Here is a 22,738-nt window from a genome sequence, read left to right as displayed (position 1 = left end):
TAAATGAAAGAATAGTTATTTAGACTTCTGGGATAGAAAATGAATTGTAACGTAACCCAAAATAATCTGTTAATAACCTGAAGCAACACACAGAAAATGCTGGCAGAACTCGGCAGGGCCAAGGAGCATTTATGGAAAAAGTTTCGGGCTGAGACCCTTATTAGGACTTAGCCTGGATGCTGCCTGAGTTCCTCCAGCATTTCATGTGTTGCTCTGGATTTCTAGTATCTGCAGACTTTTTTCGTGTTGATAACCTGAACTTGGTGGCAATGAATGGTTTACACTTGAAGAATATCATAAGGATGTTGCGTATAAACAGCTTTTGAGTAGGATATGGTAATACCTTCAATGTGAATGGGGATATTGTAGACAAACAGGAAAATTAATGGGAATTTATCAAAATCATTTAGTTAGATGAATCCAATTTGATAATCTAGGCTGAATTACTTAAAGATGCCTTTCTGGTTAAAGTTAGGAAAGTGTATTAGAATAGTTAATAAATAGTTTTTATTTGGAAAGGCTTGTTTCTTTAACCTATGAGCATTAGAACAACATCCCAAATGAAAATCAATAAAGTGCACATGTGGATATCTGAACTCAAGTCAGACAAAGCTCAACAGCTCAGGCCAGGATGGGGTCAAAGCTCACTAGGTCAGGCCAGGATAGGGTCAAAGCTCACCAGGTCAGGCCAGGATGGGGTCAAAGCTCACTAGGTCAGGCCAGGATGGGGTCAAAGCTCACCAGGTCAGGCCAGGATGGGGTCAAATCTCACTAGGTCAGGCCAGGATGGGTCAAACTTTGAGTGTTTCTGGGCAGCATCCAACAGTGAAATGATTGTCTTAAACAGTGCACCAGCCTCCACAAGAGACCATAATGGATATTTCCTTGAACCTTTACAGAGGCAGGAAAAATGTATACAGTGTAACTTCAAATATTAATTTCAATGTCAAGTTTGTTACAGAAAAAAAATCAAAGGGAAAATTAAAAAGGAAAGGAAACTTTAATGGTTATAAAATGTCCAGCAATAATTAAATTCCTATGAAAAAATACATTTAAAAGTTTGTTCTGCGGTAACTAACACTTCACACTATGAAACGTGTACTTAAAACCTCAATGTAAATGACAACTTGTGCTGATACTTTCCGTGGGTAGGTTTATCATGGTACTCTTAATGTCAGTAAAATTTGAATTCACAGTAAAGTATCCACTTTGGATCATGGGGATACACATCTTGCATTTCCAGTTTTATTGTGAATAGCGGAAGTCGTACACCAGGTTAATTTTTGATAATGGTTGGCATAATAGCCATTTCTGAAGCAAAGTTTATGTTGATGAAAATTGTATTAAGAATTAAGACTGTAAGCATACTGTCATTTCAATTGTGATGCTATTGTCTAATTTTGCATATTCTGTTTGGTAATAAGTTCATTGCTCAATTGTATCTGATCTGGAAATGAAATTGATATACATCTACATTCCCTATGTTTCGCCCCAACTGGAAGTTGGAAAAATTGTTAGCAGGCTGCTCACTATGAAGTGAATTTAAAAATTCCACCCTGTAATGTTATAATTAAAGAAATTGATCAATATTTTAAAACTCACTCACCTTGTCAAACAAATTTGCACAAAATCTTGAGCGTTCTCAGAAAACTGATCATGAAGAGTGGGCATCGGCCCTCGATGTGCTCCAATGTAAAACATGGCTGCCATCTTGTCCATGTGTCCCAAAGGTGGTTTCCCAGATGCCATCTCAAACACAGTGCAGCCTATACTCCAAATATCAGATTTTCTGCCATGTCCGGTCTGATTAATCACTTCAGGTGCCATCCAGTAAGGTGTTCCATGCATTGATTTTAACATTTCAGTCTGCATGTCATTCATATTTACACATGCCATACACTTAGCACATCCAAAATCGATGAGCTTTATCACACCATTAGGCATAAGCATGACATTGTTTCCTTTAATATCCCTGTGAATTACATTGTTATCATGTAAATAATCCACTCCTTTTAAAATTTGTTTAGTATATCCACAAAATACAGGCTCTGATAATGGCCCAAAACAACTTATAATACTTGCTATGGATCCTCCAGGAACAAACTCCATGAATATACTGACAACATTGGCTTCTAGGTTTGTACCTAGGAAACGCACAATGTTGACGTGCTTTAGAGCTTTAAGTAGCTCAATTTCCTCTTCCTGTTTTTGATATTCCTTTTCTGCTGAAGTTCGATTTGTTGAATCCAAGCCAATCTGTTTAACAGCAATTAATTGACCTTGACTGGTTAGACCACAATATACCTAAACCAAAAAAAAAACATTTTGTTAATTGTTCAATTTTTCAGGATCTGGGCATCCTGAAATGAGGTGACCTGTGTTTCATTTGGACAAAAAGCAATACTTACTGTCTTTCTACTCAGTCCTGTGAAATTCACCCTATCTTAATGCAGTTTCTTTTCTGTAACATACAATATTACAGCACAGTACAGGCCCTTCAACCCACAATGTGCTGACCTTTTAACCCACTCAAAAGTTTTTTTAAATTTGATTTTATTGAGATATAGCGCAGAATAGGCCCCTCAGGCCCTTCAAGCTGCACTGCCCAGCAATCCCTCAATTTAATCCTAGCCTAATCACAGGATAATTTACAATGATCAATTAACCTACCACCCAGTACTTTGGACTGTGGGAGGAAACCTGTACATTTATGGGGAGAACATACAAACTCCTTATGGGTAGTGACAGGAATTAAACCTGGGTCACCTGTACTGCAATGCTTTGTGTTAACCACTACTGTACCATGCCACCTTCAATCTAACCTTTCCTTCCCACATAGTCCTCCAATTTTCTATCATCCATGTGCCTATCTCAGTACTTCTTGAATGTATCTGCCTCTACCACCTCCCCTGGCAGTGCATTCGACATACTCACTTTCCTCTGTGTAAAACACTTAACTCCTACATTCCCCTATACTTTCCTCCAGTTACTTTAAAATTATGCCCCCTTGTATTAGCCATTTCCACCAGAGGAAAAAGTCTCTGGCTGTCCACTTGATCTATATCTCATTATCGTATACACCTCAATCAAGTCACCACTCCTTTACTGCTAAGAGAAAAGCCCCAACTCACTATCAACCTATTTTCATAAGATATGCCCTCTAGTCCAGGGAGCATCCTAGTAAATCTTCTCCATATCCTCTCTAAAGCTTCCACATCCTCCCTATAATGAGGTGACCAGAACTGAACAGAATATTCCAAATGGGGCTTAACCAGGGTTGTATGGACCTGTAACATTACCCCCCAGCTATGGAATTCAATCCCTGGACTAACAAAAGCCAACACATCATATGCCTTCTTAACAACCCTATCAATTTATCCAGTAACTTTCAGGGGTCTATGGATGTTTATACACAAAAAAATGAGCAAAAATGGAGCAGGCATATCAAACCCAAAATCCCCCTCCCCTACACACAAAGAAAAGACTGGGTGAAAAACACAGAATATAAAAAGCTATAAGAGTGAAAAAAGTCCGTAGGCCAAGTCCATATCCAAAACACAGAAAATCTGAGTAACATTCTCCAGCAGGCCACATGGGCTCTCCACTCTGGCAGCAGAGTGATCCCACCAGTGATCAAAAGTCAGTCTCCCCTCTCTGACAGCAGAGCGATCCCAACAGTGATCAAAAGGCAGGCTTCCCTCTCAGGTAGCAGAGCAATCCCCCAACAATCAAAAGGCAGTCTCCCCTCTCTGACAGCAGAGCGATCCCAACAGTGATCAAAAGGCAGGCTTCCCTCTCCAGTAACAGAGCGATCCCAGCAGTGATCAAAAGGCAGTCTCTCCTCTCCATAGCAGAGCAATCCCCCAACGATCAAAAGACAGGCTTCCCTCTCTGACAGCAGAGTGATCCCACCAGTGATCAAAAGGCAGTCTCCCCTCTCCGACAGCAGAGCAATCCCACCAGTGATCAAAAGGCAGTCTCCCCTCTCCATAGCAGAGCAATCCCCCAACAATCAAAAGACAGGCTTCCCTCTCCGACAGCAGAGTGATCCCACCAGTGATCAAAAGGCGGTCTCCCCTCTCCATAGCAGAGCAATCCCCCAACGATCAAAAGGAAGTCTCCCCTCTCTGACAGCAGAGCGATCCCAGCAGCGATCAAAAGGCAGGCTTCCCTCTCCATAGCAGAGTGATCCCACCAGTGATCAAAAGGCAGTCTCCCCTCTCCGACAGCAGAGTGATCCCACCAGTGATCAAAAGGTAGGCAGGCATGCTCACCTTCTGCATTCACCTCTATGTTTCAATCACTTTTATCGGCAGAATGGAGTTGAATGTTGGTTTGTGCCACCATGTTGACGCTCAGTGCCTTTGCTTCCCAGAATCCTCTTAGAGACTGCAGACCAACGGAAAATTCAAACCATCTCCAAACTGCAAATCACAGGCTCCAGCAGTTCCAGAATCACATTCAAGAACAAAAACAAATGTAAAAGTCATAAAAGAAGTGAAATATATGGTTTCCCTGGTCTATCCAGAAGATGTAAACTGTGGGAGCATTGTACGCAGGCACCATCTGGCTAGATATATTCCAGTGCTTTTGAAATTAATGCCAACATTGCATTTGTCTTCCTCATCACAGACTCAGCCTGCAAATTAACCTTTAGGGAATCCTGCACAAGGATTCTCAAGTCCCCTTGTGCCTCAGTTTTTTTTTGTTTTCTCCCCATTTAGAAAGTAGTCAACCCTTTAGTTTCTTCTACCAAAGTGCATGACCATACACTTCCTGACACTATTCCACCTGCCTCTTCTTTGGTCATTCCCCTAATCTGTCGAAGTCCTCTGTAGCCTTTTACTTCCTCAAAACTACCCGTCAATCTACCTATCTTCGTATCATCAGCAAACTTTGCAACAAACCCATCAATTTCACCATCCAAATCACTGACATATAACATAAAAAGAATCAGTCCCAACACAGAACCCTACGGAACACCACTGGTCACTCACAGCCAGCCAGTGACTAGCCTGCTTGCTACTTTTTCAGAGAATTCAAACAGATTTGTCAGGCAAGATTTTCCCTTGAGAAAACCATGCTGACTATGGCCTATTTTATCATGTGCCTCCAAGTACCCTGAAACCACATCCTTGACAATCAACTCCAAAATCTTTCCGACCACTGAAGTCATACTCACTGGCCTATAATTTCCTTTCTTTTGCCTCTCTCCCTTCTTGAAGAGATGAGTGACATTTGCAGTTTTCCAGCCTTCCAGAACCATTTAAACTGCCTAATCCCATCGAGCTCCACCGGGACCACAGCCCTCTGTACCCCTACCATCATGTACCCATCCAAACTTAGCATAAACATTGAAATCAAGCTGGCAGCTCATTTCACACTCTCATGACCTTCTGAATGAAGAAATTGCCCCTGATCTTCCCTCAAATTTCTCACCTTTCACCCTTAACCCATAATCTCTGATTCTAGTCCCACCCAACCTCAGTGGAAAAAGCTTGCTTGCATTTACCCTATCTGTACTCCTCATAACTTTGTATACCTCTAACAAATCTACTCTCTGTCTTCTGAGTTCCAAGGAATAAATTCCTAACTTATTCAAGCTTTTCTTATAACTCAGATCCTCCAGACCCAGCAACATCATTGTAAATTTTCTATATACTCTTTCAACCTTACTTACATCTTTCCTGTAGGTAGATGACCAAAACTGCACACAATATTCCAAATTAGGTCTTGTCAAACTTCAACATAACATCCCATCTCCTGTACTCAATACATTGATTTATGAAGGTCAATATGCCAAATGCTTCCTTAATGGCTCTATCTACCTGTGACAGCACTTTCAATAAATTATGGATGTGCATTCCCAGATACCTTTCTTTGTTCTACCACATTCAAGACAGGTATTTTTTTAAACTGCCCCTTTGTACATCTGATCAACTTCTCCAAATTGGAATTATGTCTTGCATTTTTACCAGAGCAGGAGCTTTACACATTACCATAGAACCATAGAACACTACAGCACAGTACAGGCCCTTCAGCCCTCCATGTTGTGCCGACCCATATAATCCTTTAAAAAAGTACTAAACCCACACTACTCCATAACCCTCCATTTTTCTTTCATCCATGTGCCTGTCCAAGAGGCTCTTAAATACCCCTAACGTTTTAGCCTCCACCACCATCCCTGGCAAGTCATTCCAGGCACTCACAAACCTCTGAGTAAAAAACTTACCCCTGATGTCTCCCCTAAACTTCCCTCCCTTGATTTTGTACAGATGCCCTCTGGTGTTTGCTATTGGTGCCCTGGGAAACAGGTACTATCCATCCTATCTATGCCTCTCATAATCTTGTACTCCTCTATCAAGTCCCCTCTCATTCTTCTATGGTCCAAAGAGAAAAGTCCCAGCTCTGCTAACCTTGCTTCATATGACTTGTTCTCCAATCCAGGCAACATCCTGGTAAATCTTCTCTGCACCCTCTCCATAGCTTCCACATCCTTCCTATAATGAGGTGACCAGAATTGAACACAATACTCTAAGTGCAGTCTCACCAGAGATTTGTAGAGTTGCAACATGACCTCTCTACTCTTGAACTCAATCCCCCTGTTAATGTAGCCTAGCATCCCATAGGCCTTCTTAACTACCCTATAAACCTGTGCAGCAACCTTGAGGGATGTATGGATTTCAACCCCAAGGTCCATTTGTTCATCCACACTCTTAAGTAACTGACCATTAATCCTATACTCAGTCTTCTGGTTTGTCCTTCCAAAATGCAGCACCTCACACTTGTCCAGATTGAACTCCATCTGCCATTTTTCTGCCCAACTCTGCAGCCTGTCTATATCGTCTTGTAACCTTTGACCACCTATAGCTCCATCCACAACTCCTCCAATTTTACTGTCATCTGCAAACTTACTCACCTATCCTTCCACCTCTACATTCAGGTCATTTATAAAAATCACAAATAGCAGGGGTCCTAGGACAGATCCCTGCAGCTCTCCACTAGTCACCGACCTCCAGGCAGAGTACTTTCCTTCCACAACTACCCTCTGCTTTCTTCCTTTAAGCCAATTTTTTATCCAAACAGCCAAGGTTCCACTTATCCCATGCCTCATGACTTTCTGGATGAGTCTCTCATGAGGGACCTTGTCAAATGATTTGCTAGTCCATGTAGACCACATCCACTGCCCTATCCTCATCAATTTCTTTTGTTACCTCTTCAAAAAACTCAATCAGCCTCGTGAGGCATGATCTTCCCTACACAAAGCCTTGTTGACTATCCATGAGTAGACTGTACTTCTCCAAATGTTCATAGATCCTATCCTTAAGAATCCATTCCAGTAGTTTGCATACCACTAATGTAAGACTCACTGTTCTATAGTTCCCAGGTTTCTCCCTATTACCTTTTTTAAACAAGGGAACTAACTACAAAGTACATTTGCCATTCTCCAGTCCTCCAGCACTTTCCCTACAGCCAAAGAGAATTCAAAGATCATGGCTAATGCTCCTGCGATCTCTTCTCTCAATTCCCACAACAACCTGGGGTATATCATATCCGGCCCTGGGGATTTATCAATCTTAATGTTTTTAAGAAGATCCAGAACTTCTTCGTCCTTCGTCCTCTTTTAGAAGAGGACAGCGAGGCTTTGAGAGGAAGTCCAGTGGCGGCCATTTTCAAATTGTCCAATTGCATCTCAGATCAGAGTTCTGAGAGGCAGGACTGCGCAGGCGCGTGAGGAGGCCTGGGAAGGAGGGAAGATATAAAAAGAACGCAGCCTTAAGAAGCGGGCAGCTTCGTTTGTGGGCAGCGGAGTGCGCCGGGAGCAGAGTGTAGGGCTTGGGCTCAGGGGGCTTAGGCGGAAGAGGGCACAGTAGGCTTATCTTTTAGTTCTTGTTATTTTTCAGTTTTTCAGGAAGTATGAGTGTGAGGGCAGCTTGTTGTTCTTGGTGTCGGATGTGGGAGGTCCTGAAGTCTCCGAGCCTCCCGGACGTCCACATCTGTGCCAGGTGCACCGAACTGCAGCTCCTGAGGGACCGAGTTAGGGAACTGGAGCTGCAGCTCGATGACCTTCACCTGGTCAGGGAGAGTGAGGAGGTATAGAGAGGAGTTACAGGCAGGTGGTCACTCCGGGGCCACGGGAGGCAGATAGGTGGGTCATGGTCAGGAAGGGGAAGAGGCAGGTACTAGAGAGTACCCCAGTGGCTGTACCCCTTGACAATAAGTACTCATGTTTGAGTACTGTTGGGGGGGGACAGCCTTCCTCGTGGAAGTGACAGTGGCCGGGCCTCTGGCACAGAGGACAGCCCTGTAGCTCAGAAGGGTAGGCATAGAAGAAAGAGGACCATAGTAATAGGGGACTCGACAGTCAGGGGTTCAGACAGGCGGTTCTGTGGAGGTGATCGGGAGTCCCGGATGGTAATTTGCCTCCCTGGTGCCAGGGTTTGGGACATTTCTGATCGCGTCCAAGATATCCTGAAGTGGGAGGGTGAGGAGCCAGAGGTCGTGGTACATGTAGGTACCAATGACATAGGTAGGAAAGGGGGAAAGGTCCTGAAACGAGAGTATAGGGAGTTAGGAAGGCAGTTAAGAAGAAGGTCCGCAAAGGTAGTAATCTCGGGATTACTGCCTGTGCCACGCGACAGTGAGAGTAGGAATAGAATTAGGTGGAGGATGAATGCGTGGCTGTGGGATTGGAGCAGGGGGCAGGGATTCAAGTTACTGGATCATTGGGACCTCTTCTGGGGCAGGCGTGACCTGTTCAAGAAGGACGGGTTACACTTGAATCCTGGGGGGACCAATATCCTAGCGGGGAGGTTTGCTAGGGCTACAGGGCAGACTTTAAACTAGTAAGATGGGGGGGGGGGCGGGAATCAATTTGAGGAAACCATGGGAGAGGAGGTTAGTTCACCAGTAGAGCAAGTAAATAGACAGCGTGTGAGGGATGAAAGGTAGGTGATGGAGAAGGGATGCGCTCAGCCTGAAGATGTAGGGGAGAAGAAAGAAAAGGATAATAAATTTGAATGCATTGTTAGGGATGAAAAGAGAGGAGGAGGTGGAGAGTATCTTAAATGTATCTATTTTAATGCTAGGAGCATTGTAAGAAAGGTGGATGAACTTAAAGCGTGGATTGATACCTGGAATTATGATGTTGTAGCTATTAGTGAAACATGGTTGCAGGAAGGGTGTGATTGGCAACTAAATATTCCTGGATTTAGTTGCTTCAGGTGTGATAGAGTAGGAGGGGCCAGAGGAGGAGGTGTTGCATTGCTTGTCCGAGAAAATCTTATGGCGGTGCTTTGGAAGGATAGATTAGAGAGCTCCTCTAGGGAGGCTATTTGGGTGGAATTGAGGAATGGGAAGGGTGTAGTAACACTGATAGGAGTGTATTATAGGCCACCTAATGGGGAGCGTGAGTTGGAAGAGCAAATGTGTAAGGAGATAGCAGATATTTGTAGTAAACACAAGGTGGTGATTGTGGGAGATTTTAATTTTCCACATGTAGACTGGGAAGCTCATTCTGTAAAAGGGCTGGATGGTTTAGAGTTTGTGAAATGTGTCCAGGATAGTTTTTTGCAACAATACATAGAAGTACCGACTAGAGATGGGGCAGTGTTGGATCTCCTGTTAGGGAATGCGATAGGTCAGCTGACAGATGTATGTGTTGGGGAGCACTTCGGGTCCAGTGATCACAATAGCATTAGCTTCAATGTAATTATGGAGAAGGACAGGACAGGACCTAGAGCTGAGATTTTTGATTGGAGAAAGGCTAACTTTGAGAAGATGCGAAAGGATTTAGGGAGAGTGGATTGGGTCAAGTTGTTTTATGGGAAGGATGTAATAGAGAATTGGAGGTCATTTAAGGGTGAAATTATGAGGGTACAGAATCTTTATGTTCCTGTTAGGTTGAAAGGAAAGGTTAAAGGTTTGAAAGCACCATGCTTTTCAAGGGATATTAGAAATTTGGTTCGGAAAAAGAGGGATGTCTACAATAGATATAGGCAGCATGGAGTAAGGGAATTGCTCGAGGAATATAAAGAATGCAAAAGGAATCTTAAGAAAGAGATTAGAAAAGCTAAAAGAAGATACGAGGTTGGTTTGGCAAATAAGGTGAAAGTAAATCCAAAAGGTTTCTACAGTTATATTAAAAGCAAGAGGATAGTGAGGGATAAAATTGGCCCCTTAGAGAATCAGAGTGGTCAGCTATGTGTGGAGCCGAGGGAGTTGGGAGAGATTTTGAACGATTTCTTCTCTTCGGTATTCACTAAGGAGAAGGATATTGAATTGTGTAAGGTGTGGGAAACAAGTAAGGAAGTCATGGAACCTATGACGATTAAAGAGGTGGAAGTACTGGCGCTTTTAAGAAATTTAAAAGTGGATAAATCTCCGGATCCTGACAGGATATTCCCCAGGACCTTGAGGGAAGTTTGTGTAGAGATAGCAGGAGCTCTGACGGAGATCTTTAAGATGACATTAGAAACAGGGATTGTGCCGGAGGATTGGCGTATTGCTCATGTGGTTCCATTGTTTAAAAAGGGTTCTAGAAGTAAGCCTAGCAATTATAGACCTGTCAGTTTGACATCAGTGGTGGGTAAATTAATGGAAAGTATTCTTAGAGATAGTATTAATAATTATCTGGATAGACAGGATCTGATTAGGAGTAGCCAGCATGGATTTGTGCGTGGAAGGTCATGTTTGACAAACCTTATTGAATTTTTTGAAGAAGTTACGAGGAATGTTGACAAGGGTAAGGCAGTGGATGTAGTCTATATGGACTTCAGCAAAGCCTTTGACAAAGTTCCACATGGAAGGTTAGTTAAGAAGGTTCAGTCGTTAGGTATTATTGCAGGAGTAATAAAATGGATTCAACAGTGGCTAGATGGGAGATGCCAGAGAGTAGTGGTGGATAATTGTTTATCGGGATGGAGGCCGGTGACTAGCAGGGTGCCTCAGGGATCTGTTTTGGGCCCAATGTTGTTTGCAATATACATAAATGATCTGGATGATGGGGTGGTAAATTGGATTAGTAAGTATGCCAATGATACTAAGGTAGGAGGTGTTGTGGATAATGAGGTGGGTTTTCAAAGTTTGCAGGGAGATTTATGCTGGTTAGAAGAATGGGCTGAACGTTGGCAGATGGAGTTTAATGCTGAGAAGTGTGAGGTTCTACATTTTGGCAGGAATAATCCAAATAGAACATACAGGGTAAATGGTAGGGCATTGAGGAATGCAGAGGAACAGAGAGATCTAGGAATAACAGTGCATAGTTCCCTGAAGGTGGAGTCTCATGTAGATAGGGTGGTGAAGAAGGCTTTTGGAACGCTGGCCTTTATAAATCACAGCATTGAGTACAGAAGTTGGAATGTAATGTTAAAATTGTACAAGGCATTGGTAAGGCCAAATTTAGAATATTGTGTGCAGTTCTGGTCACCAAACTATAGGAAAGATATCAATAAATTAGAGAGAGTGCAGAGACGATTTACTAGGATGTTACCTGGGTTTCAGCACTTAAGTTACAGAGAAAGGTTGAACAAGTTAGGTCTCTATTCATTGGAGCGTAGAAGGTTGAGGCGGGATTTGATCGAGGTATTTAAAATTTTGAGAGGGATAGATAGAGTTGACGTGAATAGGCTGTTTCCATTGAGAGTAGGGGAGGTTCAAACGAGAGGACATGATTTGAGAGTTAGGGGGCAGAAGCTTAAGGGAAACACGAGGGGGTATTTCTTTACTCAGAGAGTGATAGCTATGTGGAATGAGCTTCCTGTAGAAGTAGTAGAGGCCAGTTCAGTTGTGTCATTTAAGGTAAAATTGGATAGGTATATGGACAGGAAAGGAGTGGAGGGTTATGGGCTGAGTGCAGGTAGGTGGGACTAGGTGAGATTAAGAGTTCGGCACAGACTAGGAGGGTCGAGATGGCCTGTTTCCGTGCTGTGATTGTTATATGGTTAATCTCCACATTGTCCAGCACACAGGCCTGCTCTACTTCGACCTCATCCTGATCAAGATCCTTTTCACTTGTGAATACTGAAGCAAGGCATTCATTTAGGACCTCCCCAACCTCCTTCGCCTCCAGTCACATGTTGCCCTCTTTATCCTTTAGCGGTCCCACCTTCTTTCTCATCATCCTATTATTCCACATACGCATAGAATGCCTTGGAGTTCTCCTTAATCCTACATGCCAAGGCCTGCTCATGCCCCCTTTGAGCTCTCCTAAGTCCTTTCTTTAGCTCCTTCCTGACTACCCTATATTTCTCATAAGCCCCTCCTACTTCCTGCTTCTTATATCTAACATATGCTTCTTTTTTCCTCTTGACGAGTTGCCTCACATGTTACGTCAGCAACGGTTCCCTTTTCCTACCATTTTTTCCTTAGTGGGACAAACCTCTCCTGAACCCAGCTGAAGAGGTCCCTAAACTTCTCCCACATTACTTCTGTGCTTTCCCCTTTGAACATTTGTTTCCAATTGACTCTCACTAGTTCCTGCCTCATCCCTTCAAAGTTAGCCCTTCCCCAGTTAAGCTCTTTCGTCTGATTTTATCCCTTTCCATAGCTATGCTGAAGCTAAGGGAGTTGTGGTCACTCTCACTAAAATGCACCCCCACCAAGAGGTCTGTCACCTGACCAGGTTCATTACCCAGAACTAGATCCAGTATAGCCTCTCCTCTCATTGGCGGGTCCACATACTGTGTCAGGAGTCCTTCTTAAACACACCTGACAAATTCAGCCCCATCTATTCCCCTTGCACTCAGGAGGTGCCAGTCAATATGAGGGAAGTTGAAATCACCATTAACTACTACCCTGTATTTCCTGCACCATTCTAAAATCTGCCTGCTTATCTGCTCCTCGGTGTCCTGAGGGCTATTTGGGGGCCTATAGACTACTCCCAGCACAGTGATTGATCCCTTCCTATTTCTGACTTTCACTCAGACTGACTCTGTGGACACTCCTTCTGCAGTGTCCTCCCTTTCTATAGCCTGACTAGCAATGCCCACTCCCCGCCTTTTCTACCTCCCATCCTATTCCTTTTAAAACACCTGAACCCCAGGACCTACATCATCCAATCCTCCCCTTCCTCCAACCAAGTTTCAGTAACGGCCACAACATCGTAGTTCCACATACTAATCCATGTTCTAAATTCATCCTCCTTGTTCCTAATACTCTTAGCATTGAAATAGACACATTTCAACCCCTTTAACTGGCTACAATTATGTTCTGTCCCCTGCCTGTCCTTTCTTATCAACTCAGAACTCTTAGTATCATGCCCTTGTCCTTCTCCCTTAATCCCTGCACCCACATTCTGATTCCCACCCCCCCCTGCCAAACTAGTTTAAACCCTCCCCAACAGCTCTATCAAACCTGCCTGCCAGAATATTGTTCCTGCTGGGATTCAAGTGCAACCCGTCCTTTTTGTACAGGTCACACCCGCCCCAAAAGAGGTCTCAATGATCCGGAAATCTGAATCCCTGCCCCCTGCTCCAATCCCTCAGCCACGCATTTATCCTCCACCTCATTCTATTCCTATTCTCACTGTCGCGTGGCACAGGCAGTAATCCAGAGATTACTACCTTTGAGGTCCTGCTTTTCAACTTCCTTTCCAACTCCTGCTAATTACTGCTGTTGATACTTTTGAATTATTTGAATCAGATTTATTATCATGGACATGTGTTATGAAATATGTTATCTTGAAGCAGTAGTACAGTGCATGACATAAATATCACGATAAACTACAAAATTAAATAAATAGTGGAATAGCTGAGCTTAAACCAGGATAATTCTGGAGCACAAGAGCCACATCCATACTGACCTCAAAGCCTCGGAAATATCCAGTACTAAAAGCTATTTCTTAAAATTATGTGTATAGAGTGAATAAAATTGGCTGAAGACTGGTTTCTGTGACGGGAATGGAGGAAATTACAAGCAGGAAATTACAAATGTAATAGATGTAGTAGATGTGGTGCACTTGGATTTTCAGAAGGCCTTTGACAAGGTGCCGCACATGAGGTTGCTTAGCAAGATAAGATCCCATGGAATTACAAAGGAGTTACTAGCATGGGTGGAGCTTTGCCTGACCAGCAGAAAACAGGGAGTGGGAATAAAGGGATCCTATTCTGCCTGGTCACCAATGGAGTTCCACAGGGGTCGGTGTTGGGACCACTGCTTTTTATGATGTATATCAAAGATTTGGACTATGGAATTAATGGATTTGTGGCTAAATTTGCCAATGATACAAAGGTAGGTGGAGGAGCGGGTGGCGTTGAGGAAATAGAGAGCCTGCAGAGAGACTTAGATAGTCTAGAAGAAAGGGCAAAGAAGTGGCAAATGAAATACAATGTTGGAAAGTGTATGGTCATGCACTTTGATAGAAGAAATACATGGGCAGACTATTATTTAGATGGGGAGAGAATTCAAAATGCAGAGATGCAAAGGGACTTCGGAGTCCTTGTGCAGGATACCCTAAAGATTAACCTCCAGGTTGAGTCGGTTGTAAAGAAGGCAAATGGAATGTTGACATTCATTTTTAGAGGTATAGAATACAAGAGCAGGGATAAGACACTGGTGAGACCACACTTGGGAGTATTGGGTGCAGTTTTGGGCTCCTTATTTTAGAAAGCATATATTCACATTCGATAGGGTTCATAGAAGATTCACAAGACTGTTTCTAGGAATGAAAGGGTTACTGTATAAGGAATGTCTGGCAGCTCTTGGGCTGTATTCCTTGGAGTTCAGAAGAATGAGGGGAGATCTCATAGAATAATTCCAAATTTTAAGAGGCCTGAACAGATTAGATTTGTCGAAGTTATTTCCTGTGGTAGGAGAGTCAAGACAAGAGGGCACAACTTCAGGATTGAGGGTCATCCATTTAAAACAATCATGTGGAGAAATTACTTTTGTCAGAGGGTGGTAAATCTGTGGAATTTGTTGCCATGAGTGGCTATGGAGGCCAAGTCATTGAGTGTATTTAAGGCAAAGATAGATAGGATTTTGATTAGCCAGGGCATCAAGGGTTGAGGTACCAAGCTGGAAAAAGGTCAAATTTGAAAAAATGAAAAAGGATCTAAAAAGTGTGGATTGGGACAGGTTGTTCTCTGGCAAAGATGTGATTGGTAAGTGGGAGGCCTTCAAAGAAGAAATTCTGAAAGTGCAGAGTTTGTATGTTCCCGTCAGGATTAAAGGCAAAGTGAATAAGAATAAGGTGCCTGTGAAGAACCACAGTAAGCTTAAAACTAAGACAGCAGGTAAAGGTGATAAAGATAAAAATTAATTTTACCCAAAATGTTTATGATTCAACAGCCCTGTTCTAGAGTCCAAACTTGAATCAGCTCAACAAAACACCTCAACTATAACATAGTAAATACTCCTCAAACCAAGAGACACCACTCCTCTCTCTCTCCATCTTGTTTTACAGCATTTGGCACCCAGCTTAGTGGTGCATTACTGCCACCTTCTGCTCTGGAGTGTGCAATAGACTCACATTCTAAATCCCTTCACCCAATCTCACACACACATACCCTAACCTACACTTTATCCTCCCATCTTTAGCCATCCTAGTACCTTATTCCTGTTTATCCATCATATCCTATAAAAAAAACCCTGTAACCCTTAAGAAAGCTAAAAGTACCCTAACCTGTGCTCTCTCACCCATGCTCAGTAACCCTTTTAATGTGAATTCCTGCACCCCCAATTCCCTTAGATTAATTCTCACCATCTCTCTCTGTATCCCATACTTCCTACAACTCAGAACTACATGTTCTACTGACTCCTCTTCCTGACATTCCTCACACAGTCCTGTCTGGTGTTTCCCTATCAATTTCAATGTTTGGTTTAGTGCACAGTGCCCCAACCTTAACCTAGTCCACACAATTTCCTCTCTTCTGTATCTACTACCTACCCTAGTACCTGCAACACTTTTTTGTATTTGATATAAATGCCTTCCTCTTCTATCTTTCTTGCCACATTTGGAGACACCACTCCTCTCCCAACTGCAGGTTTATATTCGATGCTGGCCAGTCCATAGTAAATTGCAGGGGAGAGAAAACATTCCTCTCCTTAAAAAGATACAGCATAAATGAAGCAGCTCCAGAGAACACCCTTCTGGCTGTAGCAGAATGGCACAATCCAATTATCCAGCCCCATCTATTTAGGCAGCAGCTCAGTCAATCAAGAGAACTACCATCTGATTGAAAAGTTTATTATTCTGTTTCTATGTGCGACTAGTTTATATTTGAGTTTCTTGAAATTCTGTAATTAATTCGATGGCTCCTTGGTAGAGATCGTAAAGAGAACCAAATTTCTTGGTGTTCACCTGGCGGAGAATCTCACCTGGTCCCTCAACACCAGCTCCATAGCAAAGAAAGCCCAGCAGCATCTCTACTTTTTGCAAAGGCCAAAGAAAGTCCATCTCCCACCCCCCATCCTCATCAAATTCTACAAGGGTTGTATTGAGAGCATCCTGAGCAGCTGCATCACTGCCTGGTTCAGAAATTGCACCATCTTGGATCGCAAGACACTGCAGCAGATAGTGAGGTCAGCTGCGAAGATCATCAGGGTCTCTCTTCCCTCAATCACGAACATTTACACTACACGCTGCATCCGCAAAAGAAACAGCATTATGAAGAACCCCATGCACCACTCATACAATCTCTTCTCCCTCCTGCCGTCTGGGAAAAGGCTCCAAAGCATTCGGGCTCTCACGACCAGATTATGTAACAGTTTCTTCCCCCAAGCTATCAGACTCCTCAATACCCAGAGCCTGGACTGACACCTTACTGCCCTATTGTCCTGTTTATTATTTATTGTAATGCCTGCACTGTTTTTGTGCACTTAATGCAGTCCAGTGTAGGTCTGTGGTCTAGTGTAGCTTTCTCTGTGTTGTTTTTTTACATAGTTCAGTCTAGTTTTTGTACTGTGTCATGTAACACCATGGTCCTGAAAAATGTTGTCTCATTTTTACTATGCACTGTACCAGCAGTTATGGTCGAAATGACAATAAAAGTTGACTTGACTTGACTAATTGTACATCCTGTGGAGGGCAGTAATATACATAGATGTGTCTAAACCGCTGGAAATAGAAGAAGAAGAGGAAGAAGCTCAGTCATTTGTCAGATTATCAGGAGGATGGTCAGCTACAGGACACTTAATATACCTGGTTGACTGGTAATTGCAGCTGCCACAGGAACCTTGGTTTTTGAGGGATATTGGAAATCTGATAAAGAAGAGAGAGAAGTATGACAGGTATAGGTAACAAGGAGCAAATAAGGTGTTTGAGGAGTATAAAAGGTGGAAAAAAATACTTAAGAAAGAAATCAGGAGGGCTAAAAGAAGACATGAAATTGATTTTGCAGTCAAGGTGAAGGATAATCCTAAGAGCTTCTATAGATATATTAAGAGCAAAAGGATAGTAAGGGATAAAATTGGTCCTCTTGAAGATCAGAGTGGTTGGCTATGTATGGAACCAAAAGAAATGGGGAAGATCTTAAATGTTTTTGTTTGGCATCTGTATTTGCTAAGGAAACTGGTAAGAGTTAATGGAAATAAGGCAAACAAGTAGGTGGTGGACCCTATACAGATTGAAGAAGAGGAGGTGCTTGCTGTTTTGAGGCAAAGAAGAGTAGACGAATCCACAGGACCTGACAGGGTATTCCCTCGGACCTTGAAGGAGACTAGTGTTGAAATTGCAGGGGCCTTGGCAGATATATTTGAAATGTTGGTATCCACGGATGAGGTGCCAGAGGATTGGAGGATAGCTCATGTTGTTCCATTGTTTAAAAAAGGCTCTAAAAGTAATCTGGGAAATTATTGGCCGGTAAGTTTGATGTCAGTAGTAGGTAAATTATTGGAAGGAGTACTAAGAGATAGGATCTACAAGTATTTGGATAGATAGGGACTTATTAGGGAGAGTCAACGTGGCTTTGTGCATGGTGGTTCATGTTTAACAAATCTATTAGAGTTTTTTGAGGAGATTACCAGGTAAGTGGATGAAGGGAAGGCAGTGAATGTTGTCTACATGGACTTCAGTAAGACCTTTGACAAGGTCCCGAATGGGAGGTTAGTTAGGAAGATTCAGTCGCTCGGTATACATGGTGAGGTAGTAAACTGGATTAGACATTGGCTCAATGGAAGAAGCCAGAGAGTGGTAGTGGAGGATTGCTTCTCTGAGTGGAGGCCTGTGACTAGTGGTGTGCCACAGGGATCAGTACTGGGTCCATTGTTATTTGTCATCTATATCAATGATCTGGATGATAATGTGGTAAATTGGATCAGCAAATTTGCTGATGATACAAAGATTGGAGGTGTAGTGGACAGTGAGGAAGGTTTTCAAAGTTTGCAGAGGGATTTGGGCCATTTAGAAAAATGGCAGATGGAGCTTAATGCAGACAAATGTGAGGTATTGCTCTTTGGAAGGACAAACCAAAGTAGAACATACAAGGTAAATGGTAGGGCACTGTGGATCGCAGTAGAACGGAGGGATCTGGGAATACAGATACATTATTCCCTAAAAGTGGTGACACAGGTAGATAGAGTCGTAAAGAGAGCTTTTGGCACATTGGCCTTCATAAATTCAAGTACTGAGTATAAGAGTTGGAATGTTATGGTGAGGTTGTATAAGATATTGGCGGGGCCAAATTTGGAGTATTGTGTGCAGTTTTGGTCACCTAATTACAGGAAGGATATTAATAAGGTTGAAAGAGTGCAGAGAAGGTTTACAAGGATGTTGCCGGGACTTGAGAAACTGAGTTACAGAGAAAGGTTGAATAAGTTAGGACTTTATTCCCTGGAGCATAGAAGACTGAGGGGTGATTTGATAGAGGGTATAAAATTATGATGGGTATAGATAGAGTGAATGCAGGCTTTTTCCACTGAGGCCAGGGGAGAAAGAAACCAGAGGTCATGGGTTAAGGGTGAAGGGGGAAATGTTTAAAGGGAACATTAAGGGGAGCTTCTTCACACAGAGTAGTGGGAGTGTGGAATGAGCTGCCAGTTGAAGTGGTGAATGAGGGCTCACTTTTAACATTTAAGAAAAACTTGGACAGGTACATGGATAAAATGTGTATGGAGGGATATGGTCCAGGTGCAGGTCAGCAGGGACTGGGCAGAAAAATGGTTCAGCACAGCCAAGAAGGGCCAAAAGGCCTGTTTCTGTGCTGTAATGTTCTATGGTTCTATTTGGGGTTATCATACAAAATACTAGAAACCTGATCATCAAAGAGGCAGCTTGAAGCAATAATTTAATTTATAACAGAAGAAGGAAAACAATATCACAGATGAAAGAGAAATGGAGGGCTATGTATGAGGTATAATTGATCTTGGAGTAGGTTAAAGAATCGGTATAACATCATGGGCTAAATGGCCTGTACTTTACTGTTTTCTATGTTCAATATAATTTACCTAACTGTTGGAAATTGACCTTTTTCAGTAGATATGTTAAGATACTTACTGTACCATAGGCTCCTTTCCCTATTATATTGCCTTTAGTCCATATAATGACATCTTCACCACTGGAACTACATTCAGACTTCATGCTATTGCAGAGTGAACTGTTAGGTCTACTGGAAGTTTTCAATAGTTTTGTAGCTGTATATTCAGCACTCTGTTAAAAGAAAATATTCATGTTAAAGTCATAGAACACTATAACACAGCAACAAGCCCTTTGGCCCATCTAGTCCATGCCAAATGATTTGAACTGCCGACTACATCATCTGCACCAGGACGATAGGCCTCCATACCCTTCCCATTCATGTATCTATATAAACTTCTCTTAAATGTTCAAATTGAACCCACATCCACAACTTCCACTGGCAGCTTATTCCACATTCTTACCACCCTCATGTTCCCCTTAAACATTTCACCTTTCACTGTTAACCCCTGACCTCTAGCTGTAGTCTCCCCAATCTCAGTGGGAACAGCCTGCTTGCACTTACCCTCTCTGTACCCCTCATGATTGTGTATAACTTCTATCAAATCTTCCCTCACTCCCCAACATTCTAGGGAATAAAGTCCTAACCTATTCAACCTTTCCCTATAACTCAGGCCCTCGCGTCCCAGTAACATCCTTGTAAATTTTCTTTGCACTCTTTCGATATTATTGATACCTTTCCTGAAGGTAGGTGACCAAAATTGCATACAATACTCCAAATTAGGCCTCACCATCTTATACCATTCCAACACAACATAACATGAAACTTTGATTTCCACCATCTGCAGATTTTCTCTTGTTTGATATCCCAATCCCTGTACTCAATACATTGATTTATGAAGGCCAATGTGCCAAAAGCTTTCTTATCCGGATGCCACTTTAAAGGAATCATGGACCTGTATTCCTAGATTCCCTGTTCTACCACACTCCTCAGTGCCTGACTGCTCACCGTGTAAGACCGACCCTGCCTGGTCCTCCCAAAGTGCAACATCTCACACTTTTGTGCACTGAATTCCATTTGCCAGTTTTTTTTTCTAACTGGTCCAGACCCTGCTGCTAGTTTTGATAGTCTTCTGCACTGTCCACTTCACCCCCATCTGGTGTCATCTGCTAATTTGCTAATCCAGTTAACCACATTGTCATTCAAATCGTTGATGTAAATGGCAACCGACAATGGACCCAGCACCGATCCCTGCAGCACGTCACTAGTCACAGGCCTCCAGTCAGAGAAGCAACCAGCTATTACCACTCTCTCATTTCCTCCATGACAGCAATACCTAATCCAATGCCAAGCAACTGAACCTTCTTCGCTGACATCTCATCCGGGACCTTATCAAAGAAAGGCCTTGCTAAAATCCATGAAGACACCACTCACTGCCTTGCCCTCATCAACTTTCCTGGGTAACTTCCTCAAAAACTCTATAAGATTAATTAGACATTACTTACCACCCACTAAGCCAAATTAACTATCTCTAATCTGTCTATCCAAATGCTTATATATCTGGATTCTTAGAAAACTTTTCAATAATGTTCCCACTGCTGTCAGGTTCACCAGCCTATAAGTTCCTTGTTCATATTTAGAGCCTTTCTTAAATGGCGGAACAACATTGGCTCTCTTCCAATCCTGTGGCACCTTACCTGTAGCCAAGAATGATTTAAGTATCTCTGCTGGGCTCCAGCAATTTCTGCACCAGCTTCCCACAGAGTCTGAGGGAGCACTATGTCCGGCCCTTGGAATTTAACTACCATAATTTGCTCCAAGATAGCAATCCTCCTCTTCTGTTATTTGTATTGGGTCCATGACATCCCTGCTGCTTTGCCTCACTTCTATAGACTCTGTGTCCATCTCCTGAGTAAATTTATTTCAACTTCCCCCATTTCTTTCGGTTCCATGCGTAGATTACTATTTTGATCAATGTTGTTCTTTGCTATCGTTTTGCTCTTAATATATCTGCAGAATCCCTTGGGATTCTCCTTCACCTTGTCTGCTAGAGCAAACTCATGCCTTCTTTTAGCCCTCCCAATTTCCTTAAGTGTAAACCAAGATACCCTAAACCTGCTATCCTTGCCTTTTATTCTGATAGGAACACACAAAACTACGCACTCTCAAAATTTCACTTTTGTAGGCCTCCCACCAACCAAGTATGCCTTTGCCACAAAACAATTTGTCCCAATCCAAAGTAACATACACAAAGTGCAGGAAGAATGCTGTAGGTCCGGAAGCATCCATGGAAATGAACAAAGAGTCGATATTTCAGGCCAAGATGCTTCTTCAGGCAATCCCAATGCATACTTGCCAGATCCTTCCTGACACTTATCAAAATTGGCATTTAGACCATAAATCCATAGGATATAGGAGAAGAATTAAACATTTGGCCCAGTGAGTCTGCTCTGCCATTTCATCAAGGCTGATCCAAGTTTCCTCTCAGCCCCAATCTCCTGCCTTTTCCCCATATCCCTTTATGCCCTGACCAATCAAGAACCTATCAACCTTTGGCTTAGATATACATAAAGGTTTGGTCTCCACAGCTGCCTATGGCAAAGAATTCTACAGATTCACCACTCTCTGGCTAAAGAAATTGCTTTCTTATCTCCATTCTAAAAGGATAGCCTCTATTCTGAGGCTGTGTCATTTGGTCTTAGACTCTCCCACCAGAGGAATCATCCTCTCCACATCCAGTCTATCAACGCCTTGCACCATTTGATAGGTTTTAATGAGGTTACCTCTCATTCTTCTGAATTCTAGTGAATAAAGGCCTAGAGCTTTCAAACGCTTTTTATGTGATAAGCCATTCAATCCTGGAATCATTTTTGTGAACCTCCTTTGAACCTAGCTATGCCTGCCTGTTTGTTGGCTACATGGAACAGTCTATGTTCCAAGCCTTCGCTGGTATCACTCCCCAAATTTTCCTACACCACATCAAAGACTGCGTTGGTGCTGCTTCCTGCAACCATGAAGAGCTCATCGACTTCATCAACTTTGCCTCCAATTTCCACCCTGCCCTCAAATTTGCCTAGTCCATTTTTGACACACCCTCCTCTTTCCCATTCTGTCTCTATCTCTGGAGATGGCTTAGCTACTGATGTCTATTATAAACCCACTGACTCTCACATCTTGGGCTTCCCTTCCTCCACCATCAGCCACAATGCTTCCATTTCGGGCAGGTCTGCCCTCAACCCATCCTCTTGCCACCCACCAAGGTTAAGGTTCCTCTTACCTTCACCTACCACCACACCAGCCTCCACTTCCAGCACTTCTGCTACTTCCAACAGGATCCCACCAACAAGCACGTCTTCTCTCCCCCCCCCCCCCCCCACTTTCTGCTT

At 42.9% G+C, this 22,738-nt stretch overlaps 1 protein-coding gene across 3 annotated transcripts in view; it reads right to left on the bottom strand.

Moving 5' to 3' along the window:
* Positions 1 to 22,738, bottom strand: part of map3k19 (mitogen-activated protein kinase kinase kinase 19) — a 64,360-nt gene that overhangs the window by 11,574 nt on the left and 30,048 nt on the right. For 2 of the 3 annotated variants that reach the window (XM_059966261.1, XM_059966260.1), the window contains 2 exons: positions 19,433 to 19,585; positions 1,607 to 2,304 (listed from right to left, as the gene is read on the bottom strand). In XM_059966261.1, coding sequence (XP_059822244.1) covers positions 1,607 to 2,304; positions 19,433 to 19,585 — 851 coding nt within the window. Of the gene's footprint in view, positions 1 to 1,606; positions 2,305 to 19,432; positions 19,586 to 22,738 lie in introns of those variants that run through there. The other variant, XM_059966262.1, reaches the window with a different exon arrangement.

The sequence above is a fragment of the Hypanus sabinus genome, chromosome 4, assembly GCF_030144855.1.
Source record: "Hypanus sabinus isolate sHypSab1 chromosome 4, sHypSab1.hap1, whole genome shotgun sequence".
In the NCBI taxonomy this organism is placed as follows: Eukaryota; Metazoa; Chordata; class Chondrichthyes; order Myliobatiformes; family Dasyatidae; genus Hypanus; species Hypanus sabinus.
Note: the sequence above shows the minus strand (reverse complement) of the source record. Positions and strands in the feature narration are given on the sequence as shown.